Genomic DNA, 20309 nt, shown 5'->3' with positions numbered 1-20309 from the left:
CCTGTTCACCCCGAGAAGGCCAGCAGTGTCTCCTGGCTTTCCCACGCAGCCCGGGGAGGGCAGCGAGAAGAACACGGCTGTCTCTAGGGGGTCTCCTGCCCACTGCATTTGGGGACTGGTTCAGTTCTCGTCTCAAACCCCGTCACCTCTCTGCCAGGGGAGCAGGCGTCAGGTGTGTGACCAGCAGTCAGTCCCAGGTGTGGGTCAACCTGCCCACCCTCATGGGGAAGAAGGCCTCCCTGCATGCCGTGGCCTTGGGACAGGCCTGGAGGGGGACCATGCTCCAGGCAATGTCAGCAAAGCCACCTTTGGGAGACACAGGAGGTGGCAGGAAATAGGTCTCAGATACTCTTACCAGAGGCCAGAGGAGAGAATATTCTTTGGGCAACATGAAAGGAAGTTAGTGAAATTGTTATGTGATTTCAGTTCTCCCTCTTTAATATTTTAATTCTTCCTCGTATGCACCACTGTCTTATTTCCTGATTTGTCCACTGTATATAAATATATCAGTTTATCTATAGGTTCTCCTTTAAACTCCCACTAAGAGACAAGTTCCATTGAAGAGAAATTTCTGGAGCAGTATGCTCTTCAGATTTTTCTGTAGTTCCCCCCCCCCTTTTTTTTTTCAGTGAAAATCAGGGACAACATACCTAGAAATAAATTTACTGGATTTTAGCCACCTACAAGATTTAGATGGCTGCAATATCTGACATCATAGTAAATGAACACTTGTTCCCATGCATCCATAATTTTTATCACTTCCTTCCTTACATTTTTAGGAAACTTCTTCTGGTTACGTTTTCATAATGTAGACATTCCATCAGTCAAAAATTCAGAGCACCTCTTAGAGGAGAAGGTCAAATGTCCCAGATACGCACATATTTTAATCAACCTAGTCTCTTTCTAGAATCGCTGCGGGGTCTGTGCTCCTTGTCACCCCTTGACCTGACTTCAGCTGCTAGCATCTTGCAAATTCCATTTTAGGGGCCCTCGGTGCCATTTGCATTGAGACTTCTCTGAAGTTAAGCAGGCTTTCCAGAGTGAGTTGGACTTCTCCCTGGAAAATCTCACTCTGGACTCTCAAGAATGAACTCACGGAGTCTGTGGAACTGGATGAGGTATCACAGATGCAAGATACACAGAAGGGAGCACCTGTATCCCAAAAGTGTGTCCACCACTCACCCTTCCCTTTCCTGCGGCATCATTTTTAGGAGCTGTTCCTTTTTCTCTTTGTGTTAAATGGAAAGTTGACTTTATGTTTCAGATTCCTGGTCATGGTTCTTTGCCAGTGGTTTGGTGTCTTCTCATCCTGTATATTTTTCCTTTTTCATCTGTGGGCAGTATTAACCCCAGGTTAATGTTTTGGACCCTGGGAGACTGGATGTGACCCAAAATAAGTTGGGAAATTCCACACCACCCATCCCGCAGTAAACTACTGAATAACAGAACGCTGATGTCTCACAGAGTTGGTGTGCATTTCACTTAATGAAATACAGCACAGATTTGGCTCAAAGTAATCTATATAAATATATATAGTTCTATAAATAGTTATACATTTATTAGATATAGGATATACATTTTATATATATATTTAGTAAACATACATTTTTATGTATCTTATATATATTTAAGATTTGTATATATAGGCATATAAACTAAAGGGTTGAGATATATTTATTACTTAAAAGTCTTGTTCAAGGCCCTGAAGCAAAGGCCCTTAGAGGAACAAGATGGGCCATGTGGGAGGCCAGGGGACCTGGGGCCCAGGGGAATGAGAGACGTGTCAGAGGTGGCCCGGGGTGGCTCACACGGAGCCTTGGGGGCCCAACAGGGAAGTCTGGATTTAATTCTAAGTGCGTTCGGAAGCCCTCCTAGAGCTTTAGGCAGAGGAGTGACATCGTCTGTTGTGTGTTTTTGAAAGGTCACTCTGGGGAGCAGAGGGGAAGAGACTGGGGCAGGGTGGGGGTGGGAAGAGGGGGCATCGGGTGAAGAGGGACATCCCATTGGAAAGAGTGATCCGGAATCCAGGATGGAGATGATGGCAGTTTGGACTGAGGTGGTGATGATGGAGATTCTGAGAAGTTAATGGATTTGAGACAGATTTGGGGACAAAAGGGAAAGGAGTGACAGAGGAGTCCTAGGGCTTTGGAGGGGGCGACTGGGTGGCAGATGTCTTCCTCCACAGATGCAGGGAATGTGGGGGGGAGCACTTGGAGAGGGAACCAAGAACCAGTTCCTTCTGTCCCATACTGAATGCTTTCTTGAGCTGGCACGGAAGACACAGTAGCCAAGCAGGCAACCTTGTGTTTTCCTGCCACCTCACTGGCCTCCTTCTTGTTCTCCCTTACCAGCTCCTTCTCCTCCCTCCACGTCTATGTGCCAGAGCAGATAAGGGCTCACTCGTCTCCTTTTCTCATTCACCCACCGCCATGACTTGGGGCTCTCATCCAGTCTTTGACTATAAATACCGTCTATATGCCGATGGCTCCCAAATTTATTCTCTCCTGGACCTCTTCCTCTAACTCCAGACTTTGCCTGTCTAGCTACCTACTTGACATCTCCAACTGGGTATATGCTGGGCATCTCAGAATGAATACCTGCACGGAAGCACGGATAGCCATGTCCCTGCCTCGCCCCAAAGCCCTGCTTCTGTATTTTTCCCATTTCAGGGTCAACTTCATCATTGTAGTTGCTTAAGCTGGAACCTTGGAGTTATGCTGGACCATTCTCTTTGTTCACAAACCATCAACCAATCCTATGGACTCATCCTTCAAGCTATATCCAGAATCCAACCACTTCTCACCTTCTCTGCTTGCTGCCACCCTGGTTCTGGCCGCCACTGGCTCTTGTCTGGGTCCTTGCCATGGTTCCCAACTGTCTCCCTGCCTCTGCACTACGTTCTTTTAGTTTACTCTCAAAGCAGCAGTCACAGAGTTCCTGTTAGAATATAAACCAAAACCCTGCAATGGCTTCGTCTCACTCGGAGTGGAAAGCACAGCCCTCAGCGTCACCTACGGGTCCCATGTCACCTGGCCTTCATTACTGTTCTGGTTTCATCCGCTTTCCTCCCTGCCCTCCACTCCAGCCACATCCTTGACACACTAAGTCTGCTCCCCGTCTAGACCCTTCTCTTGTGCTGTTTTCTCTGCTTGGAATAGCCTTCTCCCAGTCATCTCCACGGCTCCGACCTTTACCTCCTCTCTTCCTTTCCAAATGTCACTTTCTTGGTGGGGCTTTCCCTGGCTTCTTAGTTCACATTTTGACACCCACCCAGCCACTCCTGGCATTCCCCAACCCCCTTCCTTCTTTACTTTTCTCTGTGGAACAACTCCAGCATTTCCCTTGTTTATCTTATGTGTCCTATGTCTCTTGCCGCTGGACTGTAAACTCCGTGGGAACTAGGGTTTGCCTGTTCCCTGATGAATTCCCGGTACCTGGAGCCACGCCTCCCTCCCAGGAGACACTTAACACCTATTAGTGAATGAGTGCCAATAGGAGGTTGTCTCCTCTCTCTTAACTACTTCTTTCTGTGGAAATGTCTTAATGTCTGTCTGCACTTTGTCCACGGAGTTAGTAGGGCGTAGTAGTAAAAGCAGTGGACAGCGAAGAGCAAACGGAACTTACCATTGGGCTGTCTCATCCCAAGCTGTGTGACTTGGGATAAGTAGCTTGGCCTGAGATTTCATTTCTTTGCTTATAAAATGGAGGAAGCTGTCCTGTCTATCCCTCAGGGTTGCCATCAAGTTTCAATAGAATGATGGATGAAGGGCCATCAAGAACAAGATGTGGTTTTCATTTACCACAGCGTCTGGCCCTGTCTCAGTGCCAGAGCTTTTTGCATATGACTGTCTCATTTAATTCTCAATTCAGTGAAATACAAACTCGCACCACTGAACTCATTTTATAGATAAGAAAACCGAGGCGCACCAAAAAGTTAAGTGAATTACTTACAACCCAAGAGCTAGTCAGCCATTCACCCAGGATTTGAACCCAAGCATTTTTAGTCCATGGCCTGAGTTTCCCCACCATGTTCTACTAGCGCAGTGAATGTTTTAATAACCAAATGGAGTAATGAAAAGGGTTTGACCTGACGTGCAACTTTTGTCTCCAGACGGCTTTTTTCTGGACTGCTAATTAATACAGCATTTCCCTGATGGTGTTTTTATCCCCTCTTCAACTCAAACAGGCAGAAATCTCTGTCTTCGAAAAGAAAAAGGTATTGTCAGGCATTCCTCTATCTTTCCCCTCCTCCCCCAGGGAAAGAAACGCTATCGTATGTCCCCGGAGATTTCTGTTGTACAGTTTAACCAAGTCCAGATGGTTTTCTCAAGTTCAGACATCACACTTAGTCAAGTATTTGTAGTTATCTACTGAAACAAATTCTGGACTAAGTTGCAAACACGGCTTCCCAAATCACTTCTTGCATGCTCTTCTGCCTTGTTTGTGTTATGGCCTTTCTGTGCTAATGAATTTGTAAATGTGGTTTAATTACTGTTTACTGAAAAATAGCTACACACAGATCAGTCTCAGTGGGAGACTCAGCCAAAATGTTGAGGCAATTTGTTTCTAGTGCAAAAACGTCTAATAAGTGAGAAGCACTTTTTAAACATGGGGAAAGGAACTTTAGTTTTGAAGAAGCAGTGTTGTATAGACCCAGAAAAAAAGAAATCATTCTTTAAGAGAGTAGATTTAAATATCAAAATGGTATTTTTTTTTTTTTTCTAAGGCTGGGCACACGGTGATTCGCACAGAACCAAAGTATAGGAACGGTGATTTGATTGAACACCACACCAAAGAGCTGTACTTAAAAAAAAAACCCAAAAAGGAAAGCCCGAAATTACTTGTAAATTTCATAAAAATGTTCCGGAGCTCTGTAAGCCGTGTGTTATGTATTACCTCATGTTTCTGAATTCTTGCCTCAGGCAAATTGCCAACTTAGCAACTAAATGACAGTTTTAAAATTCTAATACAAACCAGCCTCTCTAACTTTGCTTTCCTCCCTCCAGAAATACAGGGACGCACGAGGGAAATGAAAGTGTTTGGAAGGTTCAGTTTATAGATGGTCCGTTTGGAAAGGTAGTTGAGTCTCGCTCTTGCATAAAACGGTGTGTGCCTGCTTTCATGTGAAGAGGGGACTTCCTGCCCCTGCCGCCGTTGGTCCTGCTAATAGGACGGGTGCTCTGCTCGCCCGACCCTTTCGGAGGGTCCCTGTCTAGGACAGGGGGGTGGGGGTGGAGCCCGTTCTCCTCCAGTGCAAAACTCAGAAAACAAAATCAGTCAACTTGCCAATTACTAAGAGCGCTTGGCATTTCCTGAACTATGGATATAATGCAAGAGGTTTGAGCAGTGTGAGATGCAAACACTGCCCTCTAGGAATTTATTTTTCGTGGGGGCAAAAGACAGGGATGCAAGCAATTCAATATAAAAGATCCCAAACTGGGGTGCGTGGGGGGTGTGCAGCCAGGTAAAGGGGGTCAAAGGTACAAACTTCTAGTTATAACATAAATAAATCCTAGGCTATGATACACAGCATGGTGACAACAGCTAACAATATTGAGTATTTGAAGGCTGTGGAGAGAGTAGAACTGAGAAGTTCTCATCACAAGAAGAAAAGATTCTTAACTATGCGAGGATGATAGGTGTTAACTAAACTTAGTGTGGTGATCGTTCCGCAGTGTATTGGGTCATTACGTTGTAGCCCTTAAATATATACAGTGTTATATGTCAATTATAGTTCATAAAATGGGGGGAAAGAAAGAGATTCCAAGACCAAGCCTTTAACTATCAGATAGCTTTAGTGACTCAAATAGCGTTCCCACAGCCAGGGCCTCATCGCTGTAGCGGGAAGCCTCTTTCTCTGGGAAGATTATTACAGATTTCCATGTCGTAATGATTCGTCTGTCTCTCGGTCGTTCCTGTGTTCATTTACTCACCAAATGTTATTCGTGGGGACCAGAGAGGGACAAGTAGTCCCAGTAGAGACTCTGACTCAAGGGGCTGACCCTGCAGAGGGAGGGAGACAGACATTAATAAATAGACACCACAAGAGAAAATCTCAAAGAAAATTGGGACTCGCGATTAAAATGGGGATATGTGGTCTTTCACACAGTCCATAATTTTCCAAGCTTTACTTTCAGGATTTTTTCCAATATAGGAAAAATGCAGAGTATAAGTGCAGAGCCCCTTTATGAGAAGGGGCATATCTTGACCATGCTTAAGTCATAAGACTTTGGAAATGGGAACTAAGGTCAGATATCACCTCCTCCAGGAAGGCTTTCCTGATAGCACCTATGCCCCCTTTTGGCTTGGGTGTCTTCTCTATGTTCTCTCATCACACCACATCCATTCCCCTGGTAACCGTGAACTGAATATCTGTTTCACTGTCCCCTCACTGCCACCACCACTTCTGAACTTACACAGCTGGGGGCCCCTGAAGACGGAGGGGCCACATCTCACTCTTCTTTGAATCCGCAGCACCAGACACCCGCCTCGTTTCTGGTGCTCACTTAATGGTGATGGCTCTGTGAATAGGAAGATGATAATTCTAGTGTTTTCCAAACAAAAGCTGCTTTGTTCCCCACCCTATGTTAAGTTTAAAAATAGGTAACGAAAGTGTACTTATTCTTGTTTTTTGAAATATAAATGTACTAAAGCATATGTTAATAGCATATTTAGATAAGCAGGCATATAAAAAATCTGGAAGGACACACACCAAAATGCTAGCAGGGTTATCTCTAAGTGGTGAGATTTGAAGTGAGGCTAGCTTTTTTCTTTATGCATCACTGTGCTGTTTTACTGTTCTACCACGGTTGTGTGCCACTGTTACGATAAACTATGAAGTTAATTGTATTTGAAGGAAAGTTTGGCCTCTTCTATACGCATGCACATGAACGGTTTACGAAGCCTCATCTTTACCATCTGAACCCAGTGCTGCCAGTGAATTGACCTTGTGAATTTATATAAGCCGTCTGGCTTGGTGGCAGTTAATGATATTAGATGGGCTTGCCTTTTCCTTACTCGTATCTGGTTTATAATATTCAGAAGGTTCCCAAGCAGCACTTTCCTTGGAAATATTCTAGCAACAAAACATAAATTACTCTTTTGTCTCTCTCTCTTTCTCTTCCAGCTCTCCTCCTTAAATTCTCCCTGCTAATGCTTGGATTGAGTGTTAGAGCCTCAGACGTCTTAATGTCAGGCCAAAGCTCTTGCAAATAGATTGGGCAGAACCAAGTAGCCAGTGGCTCTGGCTCTGGCTCTCCCCTCCTTTCTTCCTCCCTCTTTTTTTCATTACAAATCCCTCATTTTCACATGGCTCGGGACAGAAGAAGTATCAGTTTTCTGGTCAGTGGTATTTCTGCTCGGCATCTTCTCACTGCCTTTCTATCATTTTGTTTGGCTGAGTTGCATAACCAGACAGTGTTGTGGACCAGAAGAGTCTATTTCTTTTTCCCAAAGGAACAATCACAAATTATAAAGTGTGCCTCCAAAAAACAGGTCTGAAATTGAGACGTCTTCTTCTTCCTCTGCAGCTGAATCCCCGCAGCCAGGATGGGCAAACAGAACAGCAAGCTGCGCCCAGAGGTCATGCAGGATTTGCTGGAAAGCACGGACTTCACAGAGCACGAGATCCAGGAATGGTATAAGGGCTTCTTGAGAGACTGCCCCAGTGGACATTTGTCAATGGAAGAGTTTAAGAAAATTTACGGGAACTTTTTCCCTTACGGGGATGCTTCCAAATTTGCAGAGCACGTCTTCCGCACCTTCGATGCCAACGGAGATGGGACAATAGACTTTAGAGAATTCATCATAGCCTTGAGCGTGACATCGAGGGGGAAGCTGGAGCAGAAGCTGAAATGGGCCTTCAGCATGTATGACCTGGATGGAAACGGCTACATCAGCAAGGCGGAAATGCTGGAGATCGTGCAGGTACGTAGCGCTAGCCCCTTACAAAGCGAAGGGCATGAGTCACAGGTAAGAACTGGCGGGTGCACCGGCCAGCATGGGGCAGGTGCCCATCTAGGTTTGCCCGTGCAGACCGGTGCCCATCTAGGCTTTGATTCGGCCTACCCAGTGTTTTTGAAAATGCTGAACCCGTATTTCCAAATAGGAGATGACACATGAAAATGGAGATGGGTTGGCATCTCTTGAAAACTCAAATCTGGCAACACTGGGCCCCCATTCTTGCTTGGCCTAAGTCACCTGATTGCTTTGTGGTGACCCCCACCCTACAGATGGACGTACACTCCTCAGCAAATCCTGCTCACTGTGGCCCCTCCATCTGCCCATGCCAGTGACCTGCCCAGACCCCGAGCCTTTGGGGTTATAGCCCCCAGAGTGGTGTCTAATGATCAATCTCAGACCTGGGGTTCAAACTCTGCCCCTTTCAGTCCCTACTGAGAGATCAGTGTCCTCATCTGTGAAGTGGAACTGCCAGCCGTAGCACCCATGTTGTGGGGTTAGCTGAAGATGAGATGTGACTGTCCATGTTCCATGCCTAGCACAGTGCCAGCCACACAGAACAGCTCATCACCAGCAGCCTTAATTCCCGACTTTCTTAGACTCTTGAATAAAGGCAGGGATCTCTGGGCTGCGTTCTGTCTCCTCAGAAATACAAACATTGTAGAACCAAGTCCTCCATCATTTAAATAGAAAGCACTCCATTTTATTTCCCCCAAATCACTCACCCAGAGTAAATATCCTGAACAGAACAGGAGAAGGGGCCCTGGTGTTGGCCACATTTTCCTCATCAGACCCCAAGGGAAGGAGGGGGAAGGGGCATAAGGAGTTGTAAGTGGTCATGGCACTACCAGCTTGATCGGCAGTGAGTGGGACCCAGGGAAGAACTTAGGGGACTGAGACACAGCTCAAGGGAAGGTCAGGACAGCTTCAGCTGCAGGCAATAAAAAGGACTAGGTAGGTGGGCTGGCCATCACTCACCATCTTGGCAGGCGAATGGGCACAAGAGGAAGGCATCTGGAAGCAGACAGCAGTCCAAGAGAGTGGGCATTGGGCTTCCTGGAGGGCTCATCTCAGAAGCCAGCACTCGTTCCAGAGTGTTGGGCTTCTGAGATAGATCTGCAGCCCCTGGGAGAACAGGTGGGGTGCTGGAAGGGAGGGAGCGGGGGGAACACAAGGAGACAGAAAGCATCCACTGCTGGTGAGGTTGGGATGGAGTCCGAGGGGCACTTGCTTTCAAGGAAAGAACCAGGGAGACCCAGTTACAGAAGCTAAGGTCAGAGCCCAAAGACACCCACATGACTGACTTGTCATCCAGCCCTTGTAGCTGAGGCCTAGGGTCTGCCTCTGGGCAGTGGCCTGAACCCGCACGGGCTGTGAGAGGGACAGGCGCACATGGAACCGGGTGCGGAGCAGGAATCCAATTGACCTCTGTACTAGCAAACTCTCCCAGATCTGCCAACTAGTGCTTTCTGCGCTCCTCCTTCCCCCAGAGCAGCAGCTATCTGAACGCGGTGTGCTGAGTTAATCCCTCAGAGACAAGATCTTAAACAGAATAAAGGATTTCAGGAGCGCCTGCATCGGTTAGGTGTCTGCCTTCAGCTCAGGTCATGATTTCAGGGTCCTGGCATCAAGCCCCGTGTCAGGCTCCCTGCTCAGCGGGGAGCCTGCTTCTTCCTCTCCCTCTGCCTGCTGCTCCCCCACTTGTGCTCCTTCTCTTTGCCAAATAAATAAATAAAATCTTAAAAACAAACAAACAAAAAGAATAATGAATTTCTCCCCTCCCTCAAGGATAAATGTATAAAAAATATAATGTCAATGGTAAAAATATGGGGAGTATAGAAAAATGTAAAAGCAAAAGAGAATTCTCCATATTCCCACTCCACCTTCAAAGAGAATCACTGCTATTAATTTTCTAATATTGGAAAATAATATTTTCTGGTCTTATTTCCATGCATTTGAAAACATCTAATTGATTCCATAATGCATATGAAATTTTTATCTTGCCATTTTCACTCAACATAATAATACAAGCATTTCTCATATCATAAAAACTTTTAATAACGATACTTTAATAGCCGCATAATAGTCATACAATATAATTTACTTTCTCTTCCTCTATTGTTGGATATATAGGCTGTTTCCAGGTTTTATTAATATACATGATACTGTAATTTTTAAATATAAAATAACAGATAAGTCTTGTGCATGAAGCTTTTTCTATATTTAGGATTATTCCCTTACAGCGGATTCCCAGAAGTACAATTACTGGGCCAAAGGGAAGGAGCATTGATTTCTGAGGCACTCGACGCTCTCTGCCGAACTGTTCTCCCAAACAAACTCCCTGAGTGGATGAAGGGTGTGCCGTGTCATTGCGCTTTGCCGATTTGTCTTCATCTTTGCTAATTACACAAAAACTTAAATTTCAAAGGTGATTCATTTTAATTAGCTGTATTTTGTCTCCTTTTTGGGGGGTGCTGCGCTCTGCCTCACTGCAGAGAAAGGGTGAGTAGGTTCTCCTTTTGAAGAGAATGACATCCTGATTGGGATCTAAGAAAAAAAAATTCCTGGTAGCTGCTGTGTGATCTCCTGTTGGACATTTGTGCGCAGTTCTGCTGGCTGCCCCGGTCAGGGGTTTGGTGGCCAGTATTGATGAAGATGTTGACCCCCAGTCAGGGAGAACCTTCCAGACGAACATCAGACCATTCATGCATTCGTTTCACACCTCTCGTTAAGCACCTGCTGAGTAGCTGGCCCTGGGAATGAATCGTGCGGGCAGGGCTCCAGACACCCTCCCTGGGCTGTGCAGCTGGTTTGCAAGGGCGGGTGGGGACCTTGCCGAGGATGTGCAGAAGGTGCTAGTAAGCCCTTGCTGAGCCCTGGCCGGCTTCCTCTGTGTTCAGCACGGAATGTAGAAAGTGATCATAAAAACCAAGCACCAGGAGCACCTGGGTGGCTCAGCGGGTTGGGTGGCTGTCTTCAGCTCAGGTCATGATCCCAGGATCCTGGGATCCAGCCCCACATCGGGCTCCCTGCTCAGCCTGCTTCTTCCTCTGCCTCTCCCCCTGCTTGTGCTCTTTCTCTGTCTCTCTCTGTGTCAAATAAATAAATAAAATCTTAAAAACAAACAAAATGAAGGGCCATTCAGCCTCACAAGACGTTTTCTCCACTTGTAAGTAGCTCAGTCCACTCACAGGCCCACGGAGAGCTTCCAGGTCATCACGGGAAGGACCCGGAGTCCTTAATAAATGCTTATCTACTCAGGGTGTTTCAGGAGCCTGCAAATGCAAGCCGAGTTTCCTTAACTGTGTTCTACAGCACCGCACCCTGATGATTAATATTCATGACCGTGGGGAGGAAACACTGCAGTGCCCTGAGGCAATTTCCAAATTGCCAATGAGATTAAATTAAATTTAGAACCATTTTCCTATGAAGGGCTATGTTATTCTACTCTGCTACTTGCAAGCTGACATTCGTGGATTCCGTCTCATTCTTATGCTAATGCCCGGGTTGCCGGTGACTCTGGACGAACTGCAGTGTGGAGGGTAATACCAGACTTCCCAGTCTATTTTTTCCTCTTTTCTCTCTCCACTCTGAAAGTGGAAGCCGACACTCCGAGCCCTGGTCCTGTGCCAAGACGCTGTGTACCTGTGAGCGGATCTGGGGGGGAGCAGGGGGCAGGTTCTAGTTGGTCGGCACCACTGAGGAAGGACCTCTGCAGGGATGCGTGTACTTCAGAGGAATCACTGTCCCTTGGGTTTCTGCTTTGTGTTTGGGTAACTAGATGTTAGGGAGTGATGAGACAAGAGCAAGCTGTGGGCCCCAGAATCATTCACAAATGACGGTTCTATTTGTTAAAGCGAGTAAAACGTGCAGCCTCATTGAAGCGCCAACGTACAAATTCTTGGCTGAACTTCTGCTCCTCCAAGACTCAGAAATGCAAGCAATTTAATGAAATGCAAAGTCATGGTGTGCGCCAACAGATGCTAAAAACTGGTCAGGGTGTAGATTGGGGTCCAAACAAGTTTATAATTAGGCTCAACAATGAATGGAGTGTAGTATTCCATAAATTTTCTAGTTTCTCTTCCCTGACGTTGCTTCTGGTAGTTCAGCTCTGGTAGCCGTAGACTATTGTTTATGGTGACAAGCTTTGGTCTCTGTTGTAGACTAACACTGAAACACACCGCGGGAGTGTCCTCTTGCTGCTGAAACAGATTACCGTAAACTTAGTTGCTTAAAACAACACGAAGTTATTCTCTTAACAGTTCTCCAGGTCCGAGGTCTGAAATCGGTTTTCCTGGACTAAAATCAGGGTGTCCACAGGTTGCGTTCCTTCTGGAGGCTTTAGGGGAAAATCTGTTTTCCTGCCTTTCCTGGTTGCCGGAAGCATTCCTTGGCTTGTGGCCCCTTCCTGCACGTCCAGAGTCAGCAACAGTAGATTGAGTCCTTCTCACACCAGCATTTCTCTGAGCAGCTCACTTTGCTTCTCTCTTCCACTCAGAAAGACCCCTGCAGTTACATGGGGACCAGCCCATTAGGACAGCCTCTCCCCATTGCAAGATCCTTAACTTAATCCCATCTGGAAAGTCCCTATTAGCATGTAAGGTAACATATTCATAGGTTCCAGGGGTAACGACATGCGTACCTTTTGGGGGGACTATTTTTCAGTCTACCACACATGCCAAAATGCAGTTATGTTCCTTTTTTAAAAAAAATAATTTTGTGCTCTATCAACATCTGGATGAACAAACAAAACCATATGCAGATTTATTTTTAGAGTCTTAAATGAACATTTTTACATTCACGTGTTTGTTTTTTTTAAGTGACAAATTCAGGAACGTGGTTTAGGCCCAGTATTTTATTATTGCCTCAGAACTGCCTCTCGCAGTCACAAGCCAGACAGGAAAGAGCGCTGACCTTTCCTCATGTCACAGCAGCTCCTGTCCTCCAGGTGGGGCTGCAAGAGCAGGGAGAAGCCTTCCTGCCCTACACCCCAACCCCTCTGCCCAGCTGGAGACAGGTCTGCGCGCCCACACCTGTCACAGCACAGGGTCTGAGGAAGGGGCCGAGCCAGCGGGAAAGGGGCGTTGCTGATTTGGCCACGGTGCTTGGAAGCTCCCTGGCATGTTAGGGAGCTCAGTAAATGTTGGCTACCATTATTCTATCGCAGTTTCCAGAATTAGGACAGGGTGTTTTCCTGCTAAATAAAGGGAGGTTGTTTCCCAAAGGACAAGGTAATAGGATCTTCTATTAAGTTTGAAGTAAAATTTACCTAGTCCTAAAATGTGTGTTCACAAAGAGGAGGGAGGTAACCCAACGAAATCCTCAATTGGTGGAACTCACAGATATTCTGGAACAGGTGACTTTAGGAGTTCCTGACCTTCACCTGTTACCTTTCCTATCAAACACCAGCCCATCTGGGAGTAACTAAAACTTCTGGGCTACTCTGATGCTCAGAGGACTCCGATAAAAGAATCATCAGCTTTCCAGGAGAGAATGTGTTTGGCACCGGGAATCCCCCAACCCGGACTGTTGCCCTGAGCCCGCAGGCAAACTTCATGCATTGGGACTCTTTGGGGAAGACCTGGCTGGACTGGTTCTCAAGTTCAAGTTAGAGACTTTCCGAGAGGATATACACAGGCTGACATAATGTTACCCAGTACAGTCCTCAGGAAACTTTGAAAACTAGGTTGGCAATTTTCTAATTAGCATATTTATTACTTGGATGTTAATGATCGCTTCCAAAATATTGGTGTTCAAATAATTATTGTCTTGGAATCAGACTCTCCCTCATCGTTGTGATTCGGGGTTAACTGGCATTTTTAATGAAGGCAGGGTGAACGTCAGGACACCCTTACTCTACCTTTTCCTGCCTTTCGAATGAATGAAACCCGAGGGAAGGAGATGGGGAGTGTACCGCAGCTCATCACAGAGATTGCATTTTTGTGTCTTTGAGCAGGAGTGGAAAATTTTTTTCCCTCATTCCCTCATGTGATGAAAGGCATGCAGACCTAGACAGCACTGGATGAGAGGAAGGAGGTGATGGGCAGGCAAACATTTGCCCTCCAGGAGCGCCAAACAGACGCATGGTTTAGTCCCAGCTGGTCGCAAGATCACCAACGAACGTGTGCGTGTCCGCGCCACTGCGGACCAAAGCGAGGACCAGAAAAACTTCCTTACGTTCTCCCAGAGCCCCTTCGTGAGTGGCACTTGCATTTTCCCCCCCAATCATCTTTCTAAATTGATGTCATAGATACTATATCAATTTTAATATGTTCCTCGGAGACCTGAAACACTGTGCTGTTTTGATTGGGGGGGGAGGGGGGAACGTGGGCGATGGGACAAGAGCTTCTAATCCATTTTTATATGGTTCCTGGGAATTCAACTCCACACCTTTGCCTAATTCTCAGTTTTGAATGTGGACCAGAGATGTGATGCTGGACTGCAACTTCGATTTCTTTCCCAGAGGAAGCTCTAAAGCAATTGCTTAGCTGGTGACTTTCTCGAAGAACTAATCTTCAAGCTTGCAGTTGTGTTTGGTTTATCCCTTTCTTATTAGGGGGTTAATCTTATGACCAGAGTTTAAGTCTTAGCATCGAGTATGCCATCTGGCAACATGAGCGAGGCGCCCCTCTGGCCGTTCCCTCCCCGTGGCCTTCGTGGACTCCTCTTCTTTCTTCTGCTCCCTGCACATGAATACCCCCAAGCAGAGTTCTAACTACAGCCTGTGTTTCCTCCAGAAGTCTCCTCTCCTCAGTGCTTGTGATGGGCTGGGACTAGTGCTGGGGCTTTCCACACTGTGTCCGACTCCTAGGTCTGCCGTGACAAATTATCATGAACTGGGGGCTTTGAACAACAGAAATGTATTCTGTCACAGTTCTGGAGACCAGAAGTCCAAAATCGAAGTGTGGACAAGGCTGGTTCCTTCTGGAGACTCCTGGGGCTGGGAGGGGAGGGTCATCTGTTCCATGCCTCTCTCCTAGTGTTGGTGGTGACACAGCCCTCAGTGTTTCTTGGCTCACAGCTGCGTCACTCCGGCCTCTGCCTCCATCATCACGTGACGCTCTCCTCGTGAGTCTGTGTCCAAATGTCCTTCTTATACGAACTCCAGTCACTGGATTGGTTAGGGCCTGTTTGAATCCAGTATGATCTTATTTTAACCTGATTACATCTGCAAAGACCCTATTTCCAAATAAGGTCACCTCACCTTCTTCTCACCTCCACCACCTTCTGGGCGGACATGAAGTTTTGCAGGATACTGTTCAACCCCCTGCACGTGCGTCATCTCCCTGAATCCTCATGACAACCTTGTTAGCCCCACTTTATGGAGGAAACCGTGGATTACTTCCAGATCTCCACCTCTGTTATGTCCAACTTTTTTTTTTAAGATTTTATTTTCAAGTAACTTCTACACCCAACAGGGGGCTGGAACTCACAACCCCGAGATCAAGGCTGCACGCTTCACCGACCGAGCCAGCCAGGTGCCCCTGTTATGTCCTACTCTTAGTGACATCCCCACTGAGCTGTTGCACTGGTATTTCAAAGTCGGCATTCCAAAATCAAACCCATCACTACCCCCTTATTCCCCCCCCCCCCCAGCTGAAGGCCCATCATACAACAGCTCTGGAATGTCTGTTTAGGACAATAATAAAAGGGCTCTTTGGACAGGGCTATTTGAAGCTGCTTTTGCATTACACTTTATGTAAGATCGAAAAAAATATAAACTGTCCTTATCTAAAAATGATGAGTACTTGACAGAAGACAGGCAGGAGGAATGATAGATTTCCGAAAATATTAAGGAGGCTGATTTAACGGGTCTGCTGACTGTTAGATATGGAGATAGATGGCAGAGGCACCAAAGATGTCTTTGACTTGACAACGGGATGGATGGTAGGGTATTCACACACACACACACACACACACACACACACACATACACACACACAAGTTTTGGGAGGGCAACGATGAGTTTGCTTTTTTCAGATTAATGTCTTACATGAAACCTAATATAAGAATGGAGCTCCTTTGGTTGAAAAGGGACAGGGCCTTGTCCCGTCATCCTCTCCCCTCCCGTGAAAGTACCTACAGCACCTGGGTAGAGTGTTAGGAAAGTTCCTGACTTAATGTATTCCTCTAGGCTCTAAACAAGAAACTACTTACACCATTCCAGATACACAGACATCAGTCCTATTTCAAAAGTGTTTCCAAGAAAGATCCTCGTGGCCTGTCTCCACTCTCATTTCCTGATAGGCAAGATCTTTCTATACGGGGTGCTATTCTTTATTTAGAATCTAAACGCAACCCTCTGCTGCTTAACTTTTTGTGCCTTTGGTTGGTTGTCACGGGGCCTTGGCTGTCCTGCAGAAGATCCTCCATCTTCTGGTGAAAGAAGTCAGTCTGGTTTCCTTCAGAGAGAAGGTTGAGCTTTAACTCTTGGAGCTGTGCCTGCCTTCTGCTAATTCTACAACTTTTATCAGTGCAGACGTGACTCCTTCTTTCCCAGCATCCCAAGAGGGGCTTCATTCAGAAGGAAAAAGAAAGAAAAATATAGGCCATGAGGAAGCTTGTGAGAGCCCTGGTCACAGGGCAGGCACCGTCCCAAGCCTACGAAGGGCCAGAGCCAGAGCTGGGCTCTTGGGTGTCCTAGAGCTCTGTGTTTACCCAGATTCAAGAATGAGGCTCTTCAAGTTTAATTAAAAACAGGATGTCCCTGCCGGGCCTCTCATTGACATTGCTAAAAATAAGTAGGGAAGTAGCCTGGCCTCTTCATGGTTTAATCCCATTAAATTTGGGGAAGGGGGGGAACTGGAGCTAATAAAAGACATGATTTGTTTCAGATTGCTGTCTGGAGTTGCATCTTTTCTCTCCCCATGCTGTGGAGCCCTCGATTCTGAAGTTCTAGTGCAATCGGCTCTGGGTTGTTGATGCCGTGGGAAAGGGACAAAGGGACAGACAATTTCCCATATGTGGTTTTGCCAGGCTGCCATCTACTTACTCATCGTGGGACCACTGGGATTTGTCACCTCAGCTCTTTGCTCATTGCTCTCGTGCACACACGTCATAGAGCTGGTTTTGTGAATAATCCACTAATCCCTGTCTGTGAGTTGATGCACATTAAAAAAAAAATCTAGTCTGGAGTTATGAAAGAGCCGTCTGGAATGCGAGGCCTCACTTCCTTCTCAACCCTACAATACACTCAGACATCGTGCCTTTGCCCCATTCCAGAAGTCCTGTTGGCAAATATACTCATGTAAGGGCACCCTGACTTTCTTTGTTGTTTTGGTTTGGGTTTTGGTTTTTATATTAACCATCTTTATTTCTCTGTCCCAACCCCACGTCTTTGGCCGAAGAGCTAAAGGCTAAATCTCTTAAAGGCCTGTTGACTGTGGGGACTCATTTTCTAACACAAATTCATCTGTTTGCTTGGTCTTTCATTCATTCGTTCAACCAAGACTATTAAGGGAATAATCGCTGGGTTATTACACAGTTGGCTTCCCATCAGAATTCCCAGAAGGAGAATTTCATGAGCTCCAACTCTTAGAGGCTGACAGTTCCAAGGAATGCTCCAGACCACGGAGTTTACTCACCATCACGGGGGCCGGAGAAGGCGTAGGTGAAGTTATTAAGGCCTCACTGGAATCACTGTACCATCTGAAAGGTGCTCGTAGAATGGGGTACTTTGGTCACCAATACAGTGTCTCCGAAGCCCTTTGCCAGAGGGTTGGGGAGATATACGATAAGAAAGACCGTATCGGTCATTTTGGCGATTGACTCTCCGCCACCTAGCACATAGTTGACACTCAATAAATAACCGATGAGTAAATTGTGAATGACAGTTTTTAATTCTCTGAACACCACTGCCTGTAAGTAAGGGAGTAGAAGTGGGTTTGGGGAGTAGGTGCAAATAGGAAAATCAGATTTCATATCACTTCTTTTTGTGGCTTATTGGAGAACTTCAGGTACCTTCACATGCTCTTTGGGGCCCAGGGGTCCATCCTGACCTGCTCCGGAGCCACATCTTGTCACACGCTCCCCTCCCCCCCACCCCCCTCCGCACACAAGCTCTCTGCCTCCTTGCCATCCCTCCTACCCAGGTGTCCACGCACGTCTTCCCTCTGTCCTTCTCCTCTGGGAGCTCTCCACTTCCTTCATCTCTTTGCAGTCCTCATTCCTCAGGGATGCCTGCCCTAATCCTCCTGGCAAGGAAGGCCCCCTGCTACATTTGCCTTATTTGACAGTAAACCCAGGAGGGCAAGGCTGGGGCAGATAGGCCTGGAACGTAACAGCCGATCGATAACTAGCTGGGCAATGACTGAGGGAAGGGATGGAGGCGTGAGCAATGGGGAGGGGGTAAACTGAGATCAGGGATTTTCTTTACCTGGGGTCTGTGGGTGGGCTCCTGAATGCACGAGCCCCTAAAGCTGTCTGCAACAGTGAGCGTGGACCCCCGAGCATGTGTGCCTGGTTTCTAAGGGGAGAGCCCATAGCTTTTGACAGACTGAAGAATTGCGGGGGCTGAGGGCAGGCTGCCCCACGATGGCTACTTTGGCATGAAGATTATTTTGAGTTTACAAAGCGCTTGAAACCCGGCAGATTCAGGAACAGCTCTTTACCTCTCCCACAGCTGCCTAAAAAGAATTTAGGTAGAGAATCCAGGACTAGAACTATCAGCACAGAGAAGGACATTATGGTATGAACGAGGTACGGTAGACGGGGAGGAACCCGGCAAGGCCTGTTTGACCCAAGTCCTCCACGTCCCATTGTTTCCGAGTGGCCCGGCACACGTTTCCCAGACATTTACTCTTTTTCATCTTCCTGTGAATGGTTCTCTTTCCTGTGGAGTTCCAGACCCCTACCCTTTCTCCTTGAGTCAAGACAACATATATGCCTCCTTTTGCCTATCTTTGGAATTTTCATGTCTTTGTGGATTCCCTGTATGTATGAAATTAAATTTGATTTTCTCCCATTAATCTGTCTCATGTCCATCCAGAAGGGTTTTTGAAGGGCAGAGGAAAGCCTTCCTCTCCAACAGAATCTTTAAGGAGTTTCACATTAATATGTTTAATTATGTGAAGAAAGGAGAAAAAGAAAAGAGAAGTGGAAGGTGAGAAAACCAAGGATAAAGGGGAACTTTATAATGAGAAATGGAATAGAAGAAAATGGAGAGGAGGAAGAGCCTGAGAGAAGCTGATTTGGTGGTGGTCAGTTATTCCTGAATGAGTCCTCCAAACTTAGGGAGCCCGAGTCTGCGCAAGACCCTGTGCTAGGAACTGTCAGGGGTTCAATGAATAGCCTGATTGGACTGCTGCCCTCCTGTCCAAGAGGGGAGTGTTCTGGGTAACTACAATTAGAGTGAATGGGATGAGATGATCCAAGAGAGGTTTAGAATACAGCCATTTGCTAGCACAGCGGAAGGGAACTTACACATAGCAGAAGGAAGGAAGACCCTAGAAGACTTCCTGGAGGAGGATAACATTTCAACCTGCCCTTAACAGGTGGGTAGGATTCCAAGGAGAGTGGAGAGGGGTAGGTGAGCACTCAGATGAGAGAAGAGTTTAAATAAAGCTGCTGGTCCAGGAAACCAAGGTGGGTGTTGGACGGGCTGTGGGGCTCTTGATAGCCTTGTGACACATCTGAGATGGGAGCTGCCGCACCCTTTGGTCAGTGATAGACACAAAGCAGGTGGCACTTGGAATTACCAAGTGAGATGAACTTACTGAGAGCAGAACAGACTCAGGGAAGAAGGAGTCCACCCCAAAGGAGTTCGAGGATGTGCAATGACTCAGCATTTCTGCCAAAAAGTAAACTCATTGTTTACCTGCAAATGCCTCTCCCATATCACCTCTACAGATCCTGAAATGTGTCAGCTCTTGCTCCTTTAAAGAGGTGTCCTTGTGCGATCTAGTGGGGTACTGATCTCGGGATACTGTCTTCTTGTTGTTGTTCTAAGATTCCTTGGCTTATGAATTCACACAATATTTAGATTGTGTAAGATTGAAATCCGTGTGAGGTGTGTGTGTTCATTAGTTGGTGCCACTGATTCCCTTTGAACTGGGTCGAGTTACAGAAAGCTTCCATGTGGGAGCAAAGAAACCTGAGGAGAAGGTGCTAGATTTCAAGACATTCCTGTTCTGGAAGGAATCCTGCTCTCTACTACCCTTATGAACTATTCACCTGGTCCAGGAAATCTCAGCACCTGTTTTCCCATTTGTAAAAAGAGCTCTATCCTGAGGGGCTTTCCTAGTTCCCTCTAGGAGCCTGGTGTCCCCAGAGGTGTGGCACGTGGCACTCCAAACCCAGCACAGACAGCAGCATAGACCCGAGCTGGAGGGGACAGCAAGTAGGGGTCCAGG

General features: G+C 46.6%; 1 protein-coding gene across 13 annotated transcripts in view; it reads left to right on the top strand.

The window, feature by feature from the left end:
* The window catches only part of NCALD (neurocalcin delta), a 390461-nt gene that overhangs the window by 362795 nt on the left and 7357 nt on the right, over positions 1-20309 (top strand). For all 13 annotated transcript variants that reach the window (XM_057308107.1, XM_048212708.2, XM_026495623.4 and 10 more), the window contains one exon: positions 7530-7926. In XM_057308107.1, coding sequence (XP_057164090.1) covers positions 7549-7926 — 378 coding nt within the window. In that variant the 5' untranslated portion in view covers positions 7530-7548. The remainder of the gene's footprint in view (positions 1-7529; positions 7927-20309) is intronic.

This window comes from Ursus arctos, unplaced genomic scaffold (genome assembly GCF_023065955.2).
Source record: "Ursus arctos isolate Adak ecotype North America unplaced genomic scaffold, UrsArc2.0 scaffold_6, whole genome shotgun sequence".
Lineage (NCBI taxonomy): Eukaryota > Metazoa > Chordata > Mammalia > Carnivora > Ursidae > Ursus > Ursus arctos.
The sequence above is the reverse complement of the archived record's forward strand: the minus strand, read 5'-3'. Positions and strand labels throughout refer to the sequence as shown.